This window comes from Salvia splendens, chromosome 8 (assembly GCF_004379255.2).
Source record: "Salvia splendens isolate huo1 chromosome 8, SspV2, whole genome shotgun sequence".
In the NCBI taxonomy this organism is placed as follows: domain Eukaryota; kingdom Viridiplantae; phylum Streptophyta; class Magnoliopsida; order Lamiales; family Lamiaceae; genus Salvia; species Salvia splendens.
The window spans coordinates 31202784-31224585 of record NC_056039.1 but is presented as its reverse complement, the minus strand read 5'-3'; the positions used below and the strand labels follow the sequence as shown (position 1 = coordinate 31224585).

The 21802-nt window shown below is 37.1% G+C and overlaps 3 protein-coding genes across 4 annotated transcripts; 1 reads left to right on the top strand and 2 right to left on the bottom strand.

The window, feature by feature from the left end:
• Positions 1-2330: 2330 nt before the first annotated feature.
• Positions 2331-3006, bottom strand: LOC121744271. Of its 2 annotated transcripts, none has more exons than XR_006038535.1 (2): positions 2676-3006; positions 2331-2586 (listed from the first exon to the last, which is right to left on the bottom strand). XR_006038535.1 is itself a non-coding variant. In XM_042137750.1 (2 exons), exons 1-2 carry the CDS (start codon positions 2898-2900, stop codon positions 2489-2491), a joined length of 327 nt encoding a protein of 108 aa, XP_041993684.1. In that variant the 5' UTR covers positions 2901-3006; the 3' UTR covers positions 2331-2488. The 2 variants fall into 2 exon arrangements, 1 of the variants encoding a protein (XP_041993684.1); XM_042137750.1 differs by having other exon boundaries at positions 2672-3006.
• An 887-nt stretch (positions 3007-3893) lies between these two features.
• LOC121744845 (ras-related protein RIC2-like) lies at positions 3894-6465 on the top strand. The gene is made up of 2 exons (XM_042138516.1): positions 3894-4283; positions 5878-6465. The coding sequence occupies exons 1-2, from the start codon at positions 4063-4065 to the stop codon at positions 6308-6310; spliced, it is 654 nt and encodes a 217-aa protein (XP_041994450.1). The 5' UTR covers positions 3894-4062; the 3' UTR covers positions 6311-6465.
• Positions 6466-10186: 3721 nt separating this feature from the next.
• On the bottom strand, positions 10187-11559 carry LOC121744844 (probable WRKY transcription factor 65). The gene is made up of 3 exons (XM_042138515.1): positions 11273-11559; positions 11037-11189; positions 10187-10960 (listed from the first exon to the last, which is right to left on the bottom strand). Exons 1-3 carry the CDS (start codon positions 11395-11397, stop codon positions 10375-10377), a joined length of 864 nt encoding a protein of 287 aa, XP_041994449.1. The 5' UTR covers positions 11398-11559; the 3' UTR covers positions 10187-10374.
• Positions 11560-21802: the final 10243 nt, after the last annotated feature.

The window sequence follows — 21802 nt, the reverse complement described above, 5'->3', positions numbered from 1 at the left end:
CCACTGACAGTAGTAGAAATAACATTTGTTGTGGAAAAGCTCTGAGCTTTTTGCCATTGTGAAAAACTGCAGCATTACATCAGGCTAGGCCTGAGACCAGGAGGCCTAGAAAGGTCTATTTAATTACATACTCCATCTTGAATCTCTTATTATCAATCTTTCCCATCCATATTTTTCTTTCATTTTTGCAAAATTAATTTATCTTCCAAACCCAAAGGAATTACCTAGTATACTACATTTTCTAAAACATGTCCTAAACCCTAATACACCACTATACCACTCCTTTTCCCTCCTATTTTCTCTCATCCTCCTTTTCTCTACTTCTTATTTTAGTTTAAATAATTGTATTAACATAATTTGATGCAACTTCATTTAAATTTGACTTAAAATCATGGCTCAACATAAATAAATTTATTACTTATTTTTGGTCTAGAAATATACTAATTATAGTCACAATTTGTTTTTGAAGCATGTATTTTTCAATTTTAGTCATGGAAATAAATATTCTTGTTTAGTTCGATATACAAGGTAAAGACCATTATGGTCAAACTGTTATTATATAGATACGACAAAGATCCGACCGACATAATTAATAATTATTCGACCGACCACACAATTTGTCAAATTTAAAAAATAAAGAACCATTATTAATTATGTTGCCGGATCTTTATTGTATCGACACAATGACGATTTGACCATAATTGTCTTTATATTTTGTATCAAATTAAACACATTTTTTTTATGATTGAAAAATACATGCTCGCAAAAAATTAACATATGCCTTTAATTATATATTTTTAGATAAAAATAGTGAGTAATAAATATGTCGATGTTAAACCAGGATTTCAAGTTAAATTTAAGTAAAATTTCGCATAAATTATTACCAAGAATTCACTCAATTATTAAGACTGAAAAATATAGATTCGAGAAGATAGATGAGAGAAAATAGGAGATAGATCATAAAGGTGTTGGGAGTGGGTGTTCTTTTCCCAAAGAGGGATCCACTGGTCCACTTTATTTTGATGTATTAGGAAACATAGTAATTTTCTTTCCTTCTTTCTCCTGCATTTTTTATAAGAAAGTAAGTAATTTTACAGGTTGATTTTTGGAGAATAAATTCAGGTCTTATCCATATTTATTGCAAATATGAATTTCACCCTAGAATAAATTCAGGTCTTATCCATATTTATTGCAAATATGAGGGTTCGTTTGATACCCACGTCAAGGAAATAGCACAAGATAATTGACCAGAAATACATTGAAATTATTTTCTTGGTTGTATGTTTGTTACGCTAGTGATATTAACCCAGAAACATGATGTGTCAATAAGAATTACATTTTTACCCTTTTTGAAATTTTAATCTCATTACATGTAATGCCAAAAAAATGGTTAATTTCTTTGGAATGACCTTCCCACTGTCATCAATGGCAGCAAAAAAAATTTTATTCAGAAATCATCCTCAAATGAATCAATGGCCGCAAAAAAAACTTATCAACATATACTGTTACAACCAAAAGTTCTTCGCACTCCCATCAATAGCCCCTAAAGAATCAGAATCAAAATCCATGTGATTAAAAAAGAAATTTTTAGCTGCTTCACCTTCTTCAAATCTTAACAGCCGGGCTTTGCTATTCTACAAGAAGCTAATGAGTTTTTTGCCTGAAATAGTTGGCCGTATTTCCTTCTTCAAATCGCTATGGATTTTCACCAATTGCAGCTTCATCTTCAAGAATCTGCCTTAGATATTAAGTTATTTCCTTTTCTATGTCGATTTTCTCATTCACGAATCTGCCGGAAAATAATCACAATTCAGCTGACTACAACGCCGGTGACATTTTGGGTGTTTAGATTTGTCACGTGCAGACTCGACACCATGTTTTTTTGTCAAACAAATTCGAAATATTTCAATGTAACTTCATAGCCAAATAACCAGTGAAATCTCCCTACACAAAAACAATGGATTCATTGGAGAAAGCTGTGGTGATAAGAAATATGGAATGCAGAAGAAAATATTAGAGGGGCAAATGTTGGAAAGAATTTTTTTTCTTGACACAGCAGAAAAATATTGGAGGGGTAGGCTCCGAAAAGGTAACTGTGGTAAGTGGGAATAGATACATGGGCCTCGCTCATTTCACGTGCCCGACAGTAAATACTCATAGGTATCAAACATTTGAGTTTGACTAGAAACAAGCCGTTTTCTGGGCTATACATGGTATCAAACGAACCCTTAAATTAATTAATGCATTTCACTGCTTCTCACTGCAGATTCCGAATTAATTTATTTGAAGCCCTGTGATTGAATCTACATCTAAAAGCATGACCAATTGCATATTCGAAAATTCAAATCGTGACGTGAACACGAAAATAATATCAATATAGCTTAACATTCAAATAACCAGAATAACCAGAGCAATGGTTGTTGTCTCTCTACTGTTACATTAAGTATCACTACCATACTACTACTATATAAATATATGGATGTAGAGATTATGTTGAGTTGCAGAGTAGTTGTCTGATGTAGAAGAGAAGGCGCAATCTCCGAATCCGAGTAGTATTCAGCATCTCATGGGAGCACACAAGCATGTCTGCAAAAAAACATAGGATCTAACAATAAGGCATAATTTGTGTCTACATATAGTACTAACAATTAACATGAAAGATTGAAGGAACCGACGTTGAAAGAGAGGGCGGATGATCTTCTTCTAGCGTTGGCGTTTCTGAGGTCGTCTGGCGAGCTCAGAAACGCTCTTCGTTGGACCAGGGGAGACCAGAGGGCGCTCTGGGAGTAGTCGAAGTTGAATTCAGAGACATCGTAGTATTTGGAGAGCAGGCGGTCGGAGACAGAGCGAGACACCAACTGAATCCTGTGGGATTCGGGTGAGATTTCGGAGATGGACATTGTTTGGGAAATTAAAGATTGAAGAAGAAAGTAATAATTGGATGGGAGTGGATGCGATGCGATGCGATAGTGATTGGTTTTATGCTTTTATAAGGTGTCATGTCATGTGCTGTTGCTCATCTCACTTGAGTTCTTGTCTACCCAAATTCAGCTACCTGCATTTCGGTTTCAACGCTGCTCTTCTCCTATATTGCTTCTTCCTCCTCCAGGGAATACTATTTCCGACCCTTTTATTCACTTCACCGTCATTCAATCAAGATTAAAATTAGGCCAGAAAAATCGTGTCAGTTTTATTGTTATCGGGTCAATTTGATAACAACTTAATCCAAACTCGAACACGACCCCCCCTTACACGAGACAATAGCAAGATACATAATTTAGATTGACACGATAAGATAATGACACAAACTTGATTTACATGACTAAACTTAAATTCTTAAATCAGATTTATTCCATTTATTTATATGAGCATAAAAAATAAAAATAAAGTCTAACTTTTTTAAAGGAATAAATATAATTAAAATAATACTAAATTTTTTTTAATAGGTTAACAAAATCCAACCTGAAATTATGAGATTTCTTACAGATCGATATGATAAGGTCGTAAGCCCGATAGACTCTTAGACTCGACTCAAAACCCCATGATTCGTGGATAAAATCAAATGATTCAAAAAAGAATAAAGCTCAATTCATAATTGTGTAGTCAAACTAAAGTACAAAATATTGAAATTCGAGACACAATAGGACACCAAGGATGCCATATTTTGAACAACACGATGATATTGAGAAAGCATTGATTAATTTGTTGCCTACAAATTTATCTTCTCTTTTTAGGGAATTTCTACAATATGGGCCCCTACCGCTTCAGCCCATTTAATTCGTGGAGGACCAATAACATTGGCCCAATAAAATAATAGAATTTTTTTTAGGAAGGAAAAATACTTAAAAGAGAAGTTTTGAATGAAAAGGAGAAAAAAGGTGTTTGAGTGACTGTTGTAAAACAGGAAATCCGCACTATCTTACTGTTGTTATCTCCTCCATAATTAACTCTCCCAAATCCCACCCCATATTTTGCATACTTTACCTTTTTTGAAAAGAAGGTTGGTTTCCGTGAACTGGATCCGCCTACCCGGCCCTCCTACCATCCCAATCTGTCACAGCAATGGCGGGTTACCGGGCAGAAGACGACTATGATTACCTCTTTAAGGTTGTTTTGATTGGGGATTCCGGCGTCGGCAAATCCAACTTGCTTTCTAGGTTTACAAGGAATGAGTTCAGCCTCGAGTCCAAATCAACTATCGGCGTCGAGTTCGCCACCAGAAGTTTGACAGTCGACGGCAAAGTGATCAAGGCTCAGATTTGGGACACTGCGGGTCAGGAGAGGTGCGCATTTTTGTTCGTTGTTTGCTAATCTCTGATCTACTGTTCCTGCAATTTGTATTTCTAGTTATATTATTCGAGAATTGCTGAAATTGATCTGCTGTTCATTGTTTTGTAGATTTTCTAGTTATGTAGGGAGATGAAGGTTTGCTAGATAGATCTGTAGGCTGTGTGAAACCGTCATTAGGTTTGAGTTTGAGCTGAAAACGTTTACTGATCTAGGGTTAATAATGGGAGATAATGTTTGATTTTTAGAAGGCAGTTAGGCAGATTCTTCAAGTATATCATGTAGATCGAAGGAATATGCCATACTATACTATAGTATGCTTGTCTTAGTTTTTCCTATGCAATTACCGAATTGCGCCTGTTCCCCTACACATGGTCGGAACTGGGAAATGAGAATTGTGTAGCTGTTCGACTAGCAGTGCTGTGTGATCAAGGGATTTTATGAGTTGATTCAAATACATCCACAAGTGATACCTATGGAATCAGAAAATTTACAAGGATCTTTACTAGAAGTTACGTATTTGGTTTTATGCTCAAAGGCCTGCAAATGTGTTTGCAGGTTTTGTGCAATCTTATTCTAGATGATTTCTTGCTTGCAAGACCTTAAGAATCTCATAACCTAGTTGTACACTCCATTTGCAAAAATTCTTTGTTTCATAACAATTTATGCCTTATTTCAATATTGTAATAGTGGTGCGGACCGAGGAATGATTATTTTATCAATGATCATGGCATGGATGAAATTGCTGATCCATATAATATGCCTTAGGTTATTGACATGCCTGAACTCTAAAACTTGATGATTATCAAAGTTAAAATAATAAGCTTTTCTTATGCCCACAAATAATAGATGCTCATTCAAGTTAACTAGGAGTTATTGAAATCTAGACTGGCATAGTCTTGCCTATGTAAGTCCCACTTTTGGTACTTTTTAGATGTAGTTTAGACATCAGCATACATTGAGAAAATTTGTTTTTCTAAAGCTTTAGACTTCTTGCTTCCCTTTTTCTATTTTAATATTTTAAGCATTTTATTTCAATGAATTTTCTTCTGTCAGTTGGACAGTTTCCTTTCTTTGCAATTGTTGCTGAAATGATAGGAAAATGACATCTGTAGAGGTTATTTTCCATTCCTTGGGCAGTTAAGTTTCAGCTAAAAAGTTAATAATGATGGTGATATGGATCAGAATCAATTTTCTGTTACAAGTCAACTATAGTTTTAATCTTCAATGGGCTTAATGGTATATACCCTGTCTTGTCATGTTGGGCTGTTGCAAAATCCAATACTGTAAGATCAAATGTATAGTTGCTAGCTATCCTTGAGGTAACATATCCCAGTGTGAAGTAGCATCGTAATTTAGAGATTAAACTAACTAACAGACATACAGATGATAACAAGTCAAGGTTGATCAAGAGAATTACTATAGCCAAGTTACACTTCTGTAGTTAAATAGCTTGCCTTTTTATAGGACTAATCATTTCATTGTGCAGTCGCTTTCATCAGGAAAGATGAGACTTTCATGGTTTCCATCTCACATCACTTGCTTTCTTTTTATGCTCTGAGCATCATATGTTCTCCCTGTGGCCTCCAGGTACCGTGCAATCACCAGTGCATACTATCGCGGTGCTGTTGGTGCTTTGCTTGTGTATGATGTCACTAGGCACTCCACATTTGAAAGCGTCGAGAGGTGGTTAAGAGAGTTGAGGGATCACACTGATCCCAACATAGTCGTCATGCTTATTGGCAACAAATGTGACCTCCGGCATCTGGTGGCAGTCTCAACAGATGACGGGACCTCATTTGCTGAAAAGGAGTCACTTTACTTTATGGAAACTTCTGCCCTCGATGCTACCAATGTCGAGAATGCATTCACGGAAGTTCTCACGCAAATACACCGCATTGTGAGCAAGAAGAGCATAGAGGCAGGTGACGACGGGAATGCACAGAATGTCCCGTCGAAGGGCGAACAAATCGACGTGAGCAAAGGCGCATCAGGTGTGAAGCAAGGAGGTTGCTGCTCCTAGTAGATTTTGTTACCCTCGTGAGGTATGATGCCAGCTTCTTTGAGATTGTGGTGTAAACTTTTACCTCTGCAGATGTTCGATATGTTGTGATCGACATGCTATATTATTTATTGCTTTCATGGAATGCCAAATTCACATATGATATGTTTGAGAAACGAAATTCCAATTCAAATATCATACAAGTGTCATTTCAACAGAGAGGGAAAAAAATCAACTGTTTTTGTTGTTTTGGTTGTTTCTGTAATTTGTCAATGTTATTTTTCAATACTTTTCTCATAGTTTTCCTGGTTATAATTGAAACCGTAGTGTGGGCCTTGGGGTGTTTAAACTTTACAAAAAGTTCTGCTACTATTTATGAAAGGGAAAATAACATTCCTAACATATACCCCACGGTATATAATGAAGTATTTGAACAATCATTTTACTTCTGGACTTATACAATAGGACAAATCCGAAAATAAAATCAGCAACTAACCAAATATGTGAACACCAATTTTGTAAATTTGGATTTGTGCTGCCAATGTCGTTGGATAGGAGTGTATGTATTTTATTATTATTCGTGCGTTTGGTGAATTTTATTAAAAAATGTTATATGATGGGATTCAAAAGATATTTTCACTAAATTAATGTATTTAATCTCAATAATCACACCCATGCGTGAGCCATGACTTGTAACATTATACTCCATTAAGAACGGTTGACTTGCAATTAAGAAAATGCATTAAATCTCAATAACTATATTCATACCTGAGTCATGACTAGTAACATGTTATTAAGAATGGTTGACTTGCAATTAAGAAAAGACGAACACTTGTGTTCTAGCGGAGTGCATGTGCATCTTCTCTTGTACTATTCTCCCTCTTTCATCCTCCATCCCCTTCCACCACCGCGGCTCTCTCCTCCACCCTCTTGTACCGCCGTCGACGCCCCACCCTCCACTCGCCACCTCTCATGCACCATCGTCGTCTCCACCCACCGTCATTGCCCCGCCACCTCCCCCCCTTCACCATTATTGCTAGCTCTTAAAGTTTTTGCCAAAAATGAAAATGATGCAAGTAACTTCAGACTCCAAAATGGAATATAGTGCGAGTAGCTTGGGACAGAGGGAGTAATATTAAAATCTGTGAGAACACGCTTGCAAGAATGCATCACCAGCGGAAATATATTAAATCTCAAGGATTTATTATACTACTACTACCATTTTAGTACCAAGATTTGAAAAATGGTAGTATTGTAAACTAAAATGAGAATAAGTTATGGTATGATGTACTACAATATTTACCTCTTCCAAATTTGATATCCGGTGGTGATAAGTGATTTTCGAGATCTGCTGGGATTAATGAATACATCTTTATCGAGAAAAAAGTGGTCCCTTTGCATAATTAAAATGTGCCCAATGCTACAACGGATAAGAAAGAGGAGGATTAGAGTCGTTAATCAATAATTATGCATTGTCAATGACGTTATATAAAGGAATCGCACTCGACGTGATGATATGCACGTGTAACATGTGGGGACTCTTCTCTCACAGCCAATCACATACACAAACTAATCCAAATAAATATCTTATTTTTGGAGTTTAATTAATGATTGAAACACATCTGTGGTCCTTCAGTCCTCGAATAACTTGTCTTTTCCTATTATCTTTTTCCATAAAATATAACTCCAATTCTGTCCTTGAGTAAAAAGTTCATCATTAGACACAAAATCGATATTTATATAATTGCGATTTTGCTATTCACATATTTTACCGATTCTTACATTCATGTTCTGCACGTCACTACACAAATATCCAACTACTTTTATCCTTTAGAAATAATCACTATAGTAGGTGATCGGATATACTCGTAGATTTTATCTTTCAATTAATCATACCGATAAAAATTTAGGCGTGATCCTCTACAAAACATAACTATTACTACTATACATAATTCCATACTAATTCGAATGACAAATTAGTGTAGTAGTAATTTTTATCATATCATTGCATAATATCACATTAATAGAAAATAACTAGCTAGTTACTCCCTCCGTCCCTGATTAATTGTCACTATTTTCCATTTCGGTCTGTCCTTCAATAATTGTCACGCTTCATTTTTACCATAAATGGCAAGTAGGTCACACGTTCCACTAACTCACTTCACTCACATTTTATTATAGAACCAATATAAAAAAGTGGGTCATACGTTCCACTAACTTTTTCAACCAATTTTTCTTTACATTTCTTAATACTCGTGCCCGGTCAAAGAGTGACAATTAAACGGGGACGGGGAGTATTTCATTAGATCCAACCACCTACATTGAAAAGTCAATACTGTTTTGATGCTGACTTTTGAGTACATTTGCCGTATGCTATTAATTGAAGAAATAAAGTAAATGTCAAAATTGATTTTATATATATGGTCAAAATTTGAAGTTGGTAAAAAATATTTATTTTTTTTAAAATCGAGTCCTAAACAAATGAAATCAACGTCGGAGTGGTTCTTTTTTTTTACGGTTCCGGTAAAAACTAACTGTCAATGCCCGATTAGTGGACCGTTAGTTCCAAAATATATAATTCCAAAAAGGACCACTAATTCCAAAATATTTTATTTTATTTTTATATATTTTGGAATTAATTAAAATAAAATAATACTCCATATATATAATTCCAAAAATAAATAATTAAGAGATATGGGAGAGAAGAAAAAGAAAGTTTATTTTGAATTTTTTTAAAAAATTTCTTTAATTTAATTTTATTTTGACTAATTATGTATTAGTACACTAATTGGGTCAAAATATCACTAATTGGGCGTTGACAGTCAATTTTTAACGGAACAGTAAGAAAAAGACTGATCCGGCGATGGTTTCATTTGTTTAGGACTCAATTTTAAAAAAAAATGAATGTTTTAGACCTAACTTCATATTTTGCTCATATGTTTAAGATCAATTTTGAGCTTTACAAATATAATGTCAAAGATTTAAGTTTGATTGCTAATAATGATTGGCTATGCATGATTATTATAAACAACAATATATAACATCAATTCACCACACGTAAAATGCGCTTACAAGGGCTGATCTCAAGATTTATATTTTACATTTACTAATTCCTTGCAATTTGCTTTATATTTTTACTTTTACTTCATCAACTATATATCTAATGTGGTAAGTTTCAAAAGAACATTTGATATGCTTTCCTAGTATATTTCTTTGAACTCGATCCCCACTTGTATAATTTGTTGAAAGCGATAGCACTTAATAATTAGTGGTATCATGGTCTACCTGATTTAATTATTTGATTTATGCAATTATATAACAATCAAATTATGACAACCAACAGGAAATTTTTATTATATATACATATATATTAATAATAATAACAATAATCATTTAAAATAATTTTAAACTCTTTATGTGGACAATCATAATACTCCCTCTCTCTCAAGTTATTCCCAAGTTATTTGAGTGGTATTCCATTTTGAACTGTCCCAATCATTTTTCTTTATGGCTAAAAACAAAATATCTAATCTCACTTACTTGATTCACTCTTTTACTTTACTCTCACTTATTTTTCTTACTTTATTCTCTAATCTATTTTATTTAACTCACTAAACACAACTATCTTAAATCTTGTGTTAAAAAGTAATGTCTCAAGTAACATGGAACAAAGGAAGTACGATTGTTCATTGTTTAGTGTCACTCATTATAATGGATTAATATCCCTTTATTTTTTAAAACCCATAATAGTGCTGGTCGATCAATACATTATACACATGCGACAGATAGAGGCTCAATATTTCAATTAAATATGTATTAATATTTTCAATCATCAAGACCTAATATATAGTTGATCGATATTTTAAAAAGATAGTAGTGAGAGAAACAGACAAGCAATGGTGTTAATTACAAGGAGATTTAATTTATGACTTCAACCACCCAAACAAACAAATCATTTTCTAACCTCTACCCTGTTGACAAATAGTAGTAAAATAACATTAAAAAATTACAAAAGAACCTTCCCTCAACATTTCTTTTTTAATAATTAAAAATAAATAAAAATCTAAGTCACATCACCCGCCATCTCAGCCGGTGGTCGCCAATCCCGGCCGCCTCTGCTCCGCCTCTCTCTCCACCATCCCACGGCGGAACACGGTGGAGCACTCCGGCAACTCGCCGAGATCAGCGAAGAGCGACTCATCCTCCTCCCTCATCGTGAAAATCATCGCCATCTCGCTGTCGGCACTAATCCTGTCCTCCGCCAGCATCGGGCTCTCCAACATAGTGCAATTTGCCGATTCGAAATCAGCAAACCATCCGAATTCGCCGTTTTGGATGAACATCCCTTCGCCGCCGTTAATGCTACTGCTGAATTTGTTCTCCGCCGCCGTGAATTCGGATTCCTCGTGAGATTGATCGGAAAGATTAACCGTAGGCTTCTTCTCCACTTCTTCCTCCCCGCCTTCCTCTTCCTCTTCTTCATCCTCCTCCGAAATCGGAGTTTTGACGTTTCTGGCGGCGGTGGTTTTGTGGTGGCCGGCCTTGGAAACCGGCCAATTGTGGTTGTGGTCGCAATAATACGTCACCACCAACATTTTAGGGTCCAATCGACTCCTCTCCACTTGTTTTCTTGCTGGACATCCTTTTGAGCTACTGCACCTATAATATCCTCTGCAATAATACTGCACTAATTAGCCCCAAATTGAACCCTAATTGAGCATAGTTAGCGGCTAATTAAGTTAATTGCCTCGGATATGGGGAGCCTTTGATTGGCTTTTGGCCGTACTTCCTCCACGCCCAAGAATCGGACGGCGGAGATCCAATCTGATCACCTTTCTGCCTTAATCCCTCAACGTCCTTGATCGGCACTGACACAACTCTCTTCTGTGTAGCTCTCCTACTGCAGATTATAATTAAACCGATTAGTCTACTTAATTACTCTCTTAATTGTCTTCATATGCATGCACATGAGAGGATATTTACCTTCTCTTGGAGGAGGAAGTGGAAGCGATCTTGGAGCGCGGGGAATCTCCGCCGCTGTTGCTGGCGGAGTAATCGGAGTCGTCGAGGTCGTTGGCGAAGCGGTGGCGGGTGAATCCGGCGTTCATGGCGGCGGAGATGGTGGTGAGAGAGAGAGAGAGAGATTGATGAGAACAATAATATAGAGGGAGAGAGGATTATAATATGGGGCCGACAAATGCTGACAGATGGATTATTGTGTAGTTTAGAGAGAGAGAGAGAGGACGTGCAAGCAAATGTGGAAGTGATCCAAAGTTGATCATTTTTTTATTGCAATGTGAAAGGGACCATTAATGTAGAATTTATGGGTTGTGATTAATCTAATTGGCCCCCTCCGTCTCTCTTAATCACGGCTATTTTTATTGATTACTTTTAATTATCCGCACTTCCGAACCAGATTTCCCCTTGTTAATTGTTGAATATTATGACTGGATTTTGTATATTGTGCGACATCATTACAATATGTTACATTTATAGGTTCAATAAATTAAATGCCAAATTGAGACATTTCATAGTAATTTAGTGGATTTTAAATCTACAGTGGCATATTCAATGTAATCTTATCAACAACATTTGGTTGCAGATTGTGACATTTTGTTAATAAATCTTACCCTCGTTAACAAAATATACTCCCTCCATCTTATGACAGAGATACGAGTTTTAGTTCTTAATTGATAAAGTAAAAGAGGGGTAAAAAGAAAAAAATAATTAAAGTTATATTAGTAAAGAATGGATCATGTCCAATAAGAGAAAAAAGAGTGGATCATGTCCAATAAGAGAAAAAAGAGTATGAGACAGATAAAAAAGAAAATAATACATACTATTATTAGACTAGTGAACTATAACAAAAAAAAATCAAAGATATGGTGTTGGAAAAAAAGGAAAATAAAATTTTATCGTTACCTTTTAAGTTGAGCCTTATCGGCAATGATACATACTTTCTCCGTCTTACTCCGTATATCTCTTAGAAATAGGTGGGTTGACACACGTTTTAATGTGCAATTCATAAAGTAAAGAAAATTAGAAAAAATAGTTGAAATAATGTCGTAGATGGTGGGACCCATAAACAATAAAGTAAAAGAGAAGGGTAAAAATGTTTCATAAATGAATATGAATTAGTTCTATGGGACTGACGGAAAAATAAATATGATCTATTTCTATGGGATGGATGAAGTATTAGTAATTGGTAAAGTGTGAGAGACATACAATTGAAAAAGTAGTTGGAGTATTGTTAATGAAGAATGCGACCCACTTTATAGAAATACACAAATTTTAATAAATGGATGTGCACTATTTAGAGATATGGATGTGGACTAATTTTATGGAGTGGACAAAAATAAAAATAGTACTTCCCCCATCCCCTATTATGTGTCTCAATTTTCCATTTTAATCTCTGTCATATTAATTGTTCCACTTCACTTTTACTACTTTTGGTAATTGATCTCACTTTTCACTAGTTCAATTTCACTCATAAATTACTATAAAACTAATACTTCATCTATCTCATAATAGATGCCACACTTTCATTTTTAGTTTGCCCACAAAATATGTCACATTTAACTTTTCACTATTTTCTCTGTTCCATAATTCTGGGATTGTATTATTTCTACAATGTTTACTATGTATTGTGATATAAGGACATTGATAGTAATAGTTTGTGATAATATTTGTAATGATCCATGTCTATGATTCAAAATAACACGTTCTCCTAAAACAAATAAGCAAATAAAATGTGAGACGCTTATGAGTATTAGGTAATGGTTTCATATCAATATTTGAATATTTGCATTAAAAAATGAGGCCCTAAGCGAAATATAGATTTCGGATTCTAGTTAATCACACACTAAAAAAAGTTAAATCCAAAAAATCATGCCTTAATCAAAATTACCGACGAACTTCAGGCGGAAACTCTAAAAATAGATGCCGGGACAGGTTCATTGACGGATTACCAACGGACATCTATTGGTAAATACAGACAGTTTGAAATGAGAAATTCATAACAAAATACAATACAATACATTAATACAATAATTCATTTAAGCAATGTATGAGAAACCTACGAATATGATAGCTAGGGAACATTTAGATGAGCTCACATTATCGCATAATTGCTAGTACTATAAAAGAAATAACCAATTAAAACCGATTAATCTCTATATTTTTGAATGAGTCTAATTAAGTCTAATCATCTTACCTGGTGTAATTTCATCTGGTCGCTCTCACATATTGCTAAGATCTAATCCGACAAGTAAAATATGGAAAAGTCAATATATTTATATTTTGAAAAATATACTACACGGTTGTTTGGTTCATGGTTGCGGTGCCAACATTCATGATACCAGATATTTTACTTGTATCCAGTTTGATTTCTCCAATACACTATGAAGTGGTGTAGCTGCATTGCAGTAAGGCTTGAAGAAACTGAGCCCAGGCCCACATCAGATTACTCTCTCTGGCCCAGCTCAGCCCAACTCAAGAAGAAGCTCGGGTTAGATAGACGGTTTTACCCAAATGCTAGTTCTGGAAACTGTGTATATATGTTGTATAACAGAAAGAGAGAGAGGGCGAGAGATACACACAATACACACAACACATAGCTGATCCAAGAAGCAATTCACTCGAGCAAGATAGTTTCGATTGAGAGAGATTAGTTTAGAGAGTTCAGTTGTAATTGTATCTCTGATTCTTAGTTGGTGATTGAATAAGAACAACTCCATTTTCGTCCGTGGATGTAGATCTCGAAAGAGATTGAACCACGTAATCTCCTCGCGTCGTCTACCATCATTTGTTCATTCGATTTGCACAACAAATTGGCGCCGTCTGTGGGAAGGATTCGATGACGACGCCGAGGATCGAAGCGGAGAAGTTCACAGGCCGGAATGATTTTGGGCTTTGGCGGATAAAGATGAAGGCCTTATTGATTCAGCAAGGGCTAGCTGAGGCGATCAAGTCCAAGACGCCAGAGGTCGCCGATGGAGAGGATCCGAAGCAGACTCTCAAGAAAAAGGAGATGTTTGAGAAGGCACATAGTGCCATTGTTCTGTGCTTGGGCGATAAAGTGCTCAGGGAAGTGTCAAAGGAGACTACAGCTGCTGGAATTTGGGATAAACTCGAGCATCTCTACATGGTGAAGTCTCTTGCCAACCGCCTCTATATGAAACAAAGATTGTACTCCTATAAATTCCAAGAAGGGAAAGCTATAGAGGAGCAGCTCGATGAATTCAATAAAGCGATCGATGACCTTGAAAACATCGATGTAATTCTTGATGCTGAAGATAAGGCCATCCTGCTTCTCAATGCGCTACCAAGATCATTCGATCACCTCAAAGACGCCATGTTGTATGGGAGGGAGAAAACAATTACCCTCGAGGAAGTGCAATGTGCCTTGAAGGCTAGGGAGTTGCAGAAGGTATCAAGCTCAGCAGCAAGCACGAGCCGTGACAGTGCAGCTGAGGCTCTGAATATTAAGAAGTACAAGGGAAAGAAGCAATCCAAGGGCAAGGATGGAGCTGGCAAACCCAAGATGCAGGGGCAAAAATCTCTTGACAGTGACAAAGAAACCAGGAAATGTCATTGGTGTGGCAAGCCTGGTCATCTCAAGAAGAATTGCTACGCATTCAAAAGAAAGCAAGCTGAAGAGAATGGGAATTCTAGCACTGCTGATTGTGCGGAGGAAATGGAGCCAGCTCAAGCTTTGAACGTGGTTGGCAAAGAAATAGCAGAATCTTGGATAATGGATTCCGGCTGCTCGTTTCACATTTGCTCACATAGGGCATGGTTTGAGAATCTTAAGGAAGCTACTGGCACAGTCCTTTTGGGGAATAATCAGGTATGCAAGGTACATGGAATTGGTAATATTAGATTCAAGATTCATGATAGTTCGGTTAAGCTTTTGACTGGAGTTAGATACATCCCTGATATAAAGAGAAACTTAATCTCTTTGGGAACGTTGGAATTAAAGGGGTATTCATTTGAGTCATCACATGGCTGTATGAAAGTACTGAACGGGAAGGACATCATCATGAGAGCTATAAGAAAAAATAGCTTGTATTATTTGGATGCTGAGACCATCCAAGGAAGCGCACTCGTGTCAGAGAGCAGTGATTATGAAACTTGGCATAACCGGCTTGGTCATGTGGGACAGAGAGGGATGAAGGAGTTAGCTCGCAAGGGGCTAATCCAAGGAGTCGATCCTGAATACTCGAAGATGTGCGAATCATGCCAGCTTGGAAAAGGAAAGAAGCTCCCATACCAAACAGGTAAACACACCTCGAGTAAGCCTCTTGATTATTGCCACAGTGATCTGTGGGGGCCATGTTCAACCAACTCGATAGGAGGGGGGAGGTATTTCTTGAGCATTATTGATGATTTCAGTAGGAAAGTTTGGGTGTATATTCTCAAGGAAAAATCAGAGGCATTTGAAAAGTTTAGGAGTTGGCATGAAGCTGTGAAGGTGGAAAAGGGGCATGGTCTGAGGTGCCTTAGAACGGACAACGGCTTGGAATTTTTATCAAGAGAGTTTGAGAACTATTGCAAGAAATATGGGATTAAAAGGCACAGGACCGCACCTGGGAATCCGCAGCAAAATGGGACAGCGGAACGAATGAACAGAACCTTGTTGGAAAGGGTTAGGTGTATGTTGATCACATCTGGTGTTCCAAAGAGGTTCTGGGCAGAGGCAGTTTCAACGGCTGCAAAGATGATAAATAAATGTCCTAGTTCAGCTATCAGCCATGATACTCCCGACAACAGATGGTATGGCAGTCATGGCAGTTACAGAAACTTGAAAACCTTTGGGTGCAGGGCATATGCACATATTAGGCAAGGGAAGCTGGAGCCGAGGGCCTTAAAGTGCATTTTTCTGGGATATCAAACTGGAGTCAAGGCCTACAGATTATGGAGTACAGAAAGTGGGAACCAAAAGATTATTATCAGCCGAGATGTTGTTTTCAATGAATTGGAGATGCCGTACAAAGATGCAGCTTCAGTCACGGAGTCACAAGGTCAGAGTGTGAAGTCTGACATAAACCATGATCTTGGTGATAAAAGTGATCAGGATGATCTTGGTGATAAGAGTGATCAGGATACCGTGATAGGTGCTGATTATGAACACAACTCAGCAGATTCAAGTGATCATGGCAGTTCATCAGGCCCACAACCTGAGTATCCTCCACCCTCAGTTGGTAACCAAGGTAATGATGATGGTTACTTGCTAGCAAGAGATAGAACTAGAAGGGAGGTCAGACCACCTGCAAGGTTCAGAGATGCAGATTTTGTATATTATGCTCTTTGCATTGCAGAAGAGCTGGAGTTGAATGAACCGAGCAACTACAAAGAGGCTATTGGAAGCAGGGATAGACAGAAATGGATTACTGCAATGAATGAGGAAATAGAGTCACTGCTAAAAAATAAAACTTGGGTTTTGGTTTTGAGATCCATGATCCAACAGAGGCCCATTAGTTGCAAGTGGATATACAAGAGGAAGGTGGAGGCCTCACAGAATGACTCTATTAGGTTCAAAGCAAGGCTTGTGGCAAGAGGTTTCACGCAAGAGGAGGGGATTGACTACAATGAGGTATTTTCCCCGGTTGTAAAGCATAGCTCTATCCGAATATTGTTGGCAATAGTGGCCCATCGGAATTGGGAATTGCAACAGCTAGACGTAAAAACTGCCTTCTTGCATGGGGAATTAGAGGAAGTTATATATATGGAACAGCCACAAGGCTTTGTCAAACCCGGAGATGAAGATAAAGTTTGTCTTCTTAAAAGGAGCATCTATGGGCTGAAGCAAAGCAGCCGACAGTGGTACCTTAAATTCGATGAGCAGATGATGAAGATGGGATTTAGGAAGTCATCATTCGACAGTTGTGTATATATCAGATACAAGGAAAGTAAACCAATCGCATACCTGCTACTATATGTAGATGATATGCTTGTGGCAGGACCAAGCAAATCAGAGATTGCTCAAGTCAAGGTGGAGCTTGAGGCAGCTTTTGAAATGAAAGACTTGGGAAATGCGAAGAGGATACTTGGGATGGACATCATAAGAGATAGAGCAAAAGGAAGCTTATGGCTGATACAACACAGCTATGTCAGAAAGATGTTGAGTAAGTTTCAGATGACTGACTCTAAACAAGTCTCAACTCCATCAAGTCAGCAATACAAACTGAGCTCTGAACAAAGCCCAAAAACTGATGCAGAAAGAAAGAGGATGTCTAAAGTGCCTTATGCAAGCATAGTAGGCAGTATAATGTATACTATGGTTTGCACCCGTCCTGATTTGGCCTATGCTATAAGCTTGACTAGTAGGTATATGAGTGATCATGGAGAGACTCACTGGCAGGCATTGAAATGGACTTTAAGGTACTTACTAGGTACTCAGAGTCATGGCTTGTTATACTCTAAGCAAGACGATGTAGAGACTGATGAGTTGATTGGGTATTGTGATGCTGATTATGCAGCACATTTGGATAGCAGAAAATCACAATCAGCATATATATTCAAGATTTATGGGACAGCAGTTAGTTGGAAGTCGAGTTTGCAATCGGTGGTTGCACTCTCAACAACGGAAGCTGAGTACATTGCTTTGGCTGAGGCAGTGAAAGAGGCAATTTGGTTAAAGGGGATCCTTGAAGATTTTGGAGTCCATCAAGATACAGTGACTATCCTCTGCGACAATAATAGTGCTATAAGTCTGTCAAGACATCAAGTTTTCCATGAAAAGAGTAAGCATATTGATGTCAAACTTCATTTTGTAAGAGATGAAGTAAGAAAAGGGGTAGTGTGTGTAAAGAAGGTGCATACTACAGAGAATGCAGCTGACATGCTCACCAAATCTCTACCAAGTTCTAAGTTTGAACATTGCTTGGACTTGGTTGGGCTTGTTCCTCGGAGATGAAGGTGGTTGATGAGGATGGAGGTGTTCCAACAATTCAGCTAAGGTGGAGATTTGAAGTGGTGTAGCTGCATTGCAGTAAGGCTTGAAGAAACTGAGCCCAGGCCCACATCAGATTACTCTCTCTGGCCCAGCTCAGCCCAACTCAAGAAGAAGCTCGGGTTAGATAGACGGTTTTACCCAAATGCTAGTTCTGGAAACTGTGTATATATGTTGTATAACAGAAAGAGAGAGAGGGCGAGAGATACACACAATACACACAACACATAGCTGATCCAAGAAGCAATTCACTCGAGCAAGATAGTTTCGATTGAGAGAGATTAGTTTAGAGAGTTCAGTTGTAATTGTATCTCTGATTCTTAGTTGGTGATTGAATAAGAACAACTCCATTTTCGTCCGTGGATGTAGATCTCGAAAGAGATTGAACCACGTAATCTCCTCGCGTCGTCTACCATCATTTGTTCATTCGATTTGCACAATACACTAGCTCGAAGAAGTCAATTAGTTTTGTTATTTTAAAGCTTAAAATTATTTATTTTTTAATAATACCCCTAATTTGATGCTCATTCCAAATGCAATTAATAGGGTCTACTGAATTATTAAATATGACTGGATGGATATGTTTTAGTAAATGAGTAATTGAAGATTCTCCGATGTGAATATGAATATGAGTGCACATGAAAGTCAAAATTAAAGAAAAAAGAATTGTGGAATATCATAATATCTATAGAATTCACTATGTGCATTTGTCATGCACGTATAGTATGTAAATTATCAAAACCATAATAGTATGCAAATCAAATACTCCATAATGGATAAACCATATTCCAAAAATTAGATGTGACAAATTCAATCCATGCTTTACAGCGATTCAAATATGAGATATTTGGTTTTAGAAAACTCATTAATCATCAAGCCATCTTCCATTATCATTTATCACTTATCAGCATCATTGTTAGATTTACGACCGTGTGATTTTACGAGATTTCTAAGTGCACATCAATAATAGTAGTTGCGAGTTTCATACGTATAAAAATATGAAAAGGGAGTTTTGATATCAGTTAGCCCACAGTTGACAGTACCCTCATTTAATTTCAGATTAGAGTTTTGATTACTCGTCTAATCTCATTAACATTAAATTGCAGCACAAGTTACCTAATATTTTATTGTAGTTGGTGTAGCTTAGAACTCCAGTCGTATGAATGTGACGCTTCTTTAAATAGATTAATAGTTTTGGAAGTATGCCAATTAATAAATAGAAACATAATTGTATGCGATAAGTACTAAGATTTATAAAATTAAATGCTGGTATAATTAATAATTTGACAATAACTAAACCACCAAGGCATCAATTAAGAAAGTTCGATACCTTTCACACACACCTTTTTCTTGTTTATTTGCTGGCAAAGCTACTTGGGACAAGAATTATTCAGTGATTATAAGCCGCATATAAACGGTTTTCCTATAAGCTATTGAAGGTTTTACTATTTAAACGCTGGAATTATACATTGTTAGGGTTTTAACTTTTAACAATACACTCGCTCCGTTCCACAGTAATAGAAACATTTCATTTTGAGTGCTCATTTTGAAAAAATGATAATAAATAGCTAAAGTAGAGATAGAGTAAAAGTAAGATAGAGAATAGGGTAGAGAAAAATATTATCTACCATATTCTCTATCTTACTTTACTATTTCTCAATACTTTAACCATTTATTATCATTTTTCTAAAACGAGTGTTCAAAATGAAATGCCTCTATTACTGTGGAACGGAGTGAGTATAAAACTTAGATCAATGGAAGTAAAGTATAATTATTATATTATCAATATTTTTATTTTAGAAATAAATATCCCATTAAATCACAAATTATTGCGAATTATCTCATCTATGTATGTTAATTTATAATGGGCAGTTTAATTATAAAGTTATAAACTATTAAAATTAAAACCATTAGGGCATCAGCAGCGGCAGCTCGTTGCTGTCTCGTCTCGCCGAGGGTGCTCGGTCTCGTCGCTTAGCTTGGGGGGAGGGTGGGTCGGCGTGCCATCTCGCCACGCGCCAGCTCCACGTAGCGAGCTCTGGTGCGGGCGTGACGCCCACTCGCTGCCCCGGCCCGTACGTGGTTTATGGAGAATATGGTCGACATCAAGTATACGAGCATAGTCTTGCACAACATGATTGTCACCGACGAAGGACATAATGCGGGAAATTAGTTCGACCCTGAAACCGCGGGAAGCTCTTCCGCAAGTAATCCACCTCGCAGTGGAGTGCATCCTTCTTTGCAAGAGCGAATATCTGTTCGGGAAAGGACACGTGATTCTATGGCCCATCCCCAACTCCAAGAGGATCTAATGGAGCACATTTGAGAAAAATTTGGCAACCGTTAGACGATCACCGCATCACTTTCCTTGATTATGCGGATTTCAATAAATTGTAATATTAGTATTTCAATTATGTATTTTTCGTATTTTCGGATGTTGTAATTTCATGATTTTTAATGATTTTATGAATTATTAGTATTAATTTAATATTTCAATGAAATATTGATTGAATTTGTTGGAAATAAAAATAAATAATGAAATTGAATGAATAGTTAAGGGTTGAGATGGTTAAGAGATGGAGGGATGCATGTGTTGTCTCTTAGTTAAGAGATGTGGTAAAAAGTGCAATGGGGTCCATGAATAATGAAGGGATGAGACAGTTAAGAGATGGTATTGAGACACGGATGTGGATGGCCTTAAAAATCTTATTACTGTTTTAATTATACGGAAACCTGTAGATTTTGAAGCACATGGGCTAATTATTTACAAGGCTGCAAGTTTCAGTAATATCACAGTTGACGTAACGTCCGTTAGAGTGTCCGCAATGGTGTGGATGTCCCGGCGGACTTTCCAAAAACACCTCCTGCCACGTCATAAGGACCTCCCACTGCACTACCACATCATAAGCACATCCCACTGCACAATAGTGAACATCCAGAAGGACATCACGGCGGACATCCACAATAATAAAAATTCACAAATTCACAAATATGCAATTTACGGAATTAAAATTTTGACATGAATACGAGGAAAATGCAACAATTTTATTTAAAAAAAAACATACATATTTAAATTAAAAAAAGTACATAGTTCACAAAAAAAATCATCCCAAACCAAAATACGATTCAAACAAAGTACATGTTAGGCCTTCATTTTCGACGATAATACATGCGTTAGAGTTTTTAAAAAAATCGTATATATAGGGTTTGCAACGAGCCGTATATATAGAGTTTTTTTTAAAAAATAAAATAAAAAATTGGGACGTCTGCCGAGACGTCCGTCGTGGCACCGCAATGGCAAACGTCACGACGGACGTCGCCGGAAAGCCGCGGATCTGCGGTGTCCGCATCCGTCCCTCCCACGCCTAATGGCGGACGTCCTGCGCGGACATCCGGCACGTCGGTCAGACGTCCGCCGGGACATCCGCCATTGCAGATGCTCTCAGTTCGATTTTGTGCAAAGTTGTGTTACATGCCACACTAGGGATGTCAATCGGGCATGCCCGTCGGGTCTCGGGCCAACCCTACTCGGGTTGCGGGTTAATCGGATGCGGGCTAAT

Bases quoted from the DNA above. Each gene is read 5' to 3' on its own strand.
- LOC121744844 (XM_042138515.1), bottom strand. From the start codon at position 11,397: ATGAACGCCGGATTCACCCGCCACCGCTTCGCCAACGACCTCGACGAC. The intron at 11,190-11,272 runs GTAAATATCCTC...TATAATCTGCAG, and splicing joins ACTTCCTCCTCCAAGAGAAG to TAGGAGAGCTACACAGAAGA. The intron at 10,961-11,036 runs GCAATTAACTTA...GTATTATTGCAG, and splicing joins AAAGGCTCCCCATATCCGAG to AGGATATTATAGGTGCAGTA.
- LOC121744271 (XM_042137750.1), bottom strand. From the start codon at position 2,900: ATGTCCATCTCCGAAATCTCACCCGAATCCCACAGGATTCAGTTGGTG. The intron at 2,587-2,671 runs GTTCCTTCAATC...GTTTTTTTGCAG, and splicing joins CGCCCTCTCTTTCAACGTCG to ACATGCTTGTGTGCTCCCAT.
- LOC121744845 (XM_042138516.1), top strand. From the start codon at position 4,063: ATGGCGGGTTACCGGGCAGAAGACGACTATGATTACCTCTTTAAGGTT. The intron at 4,284-5,877 runs GTGCGCATTTTT...TGTGGCCTCCAG, and splicing joins GACACTGCGGGTCAGGAGAG to GTACCGTGCAATCACCAGTG.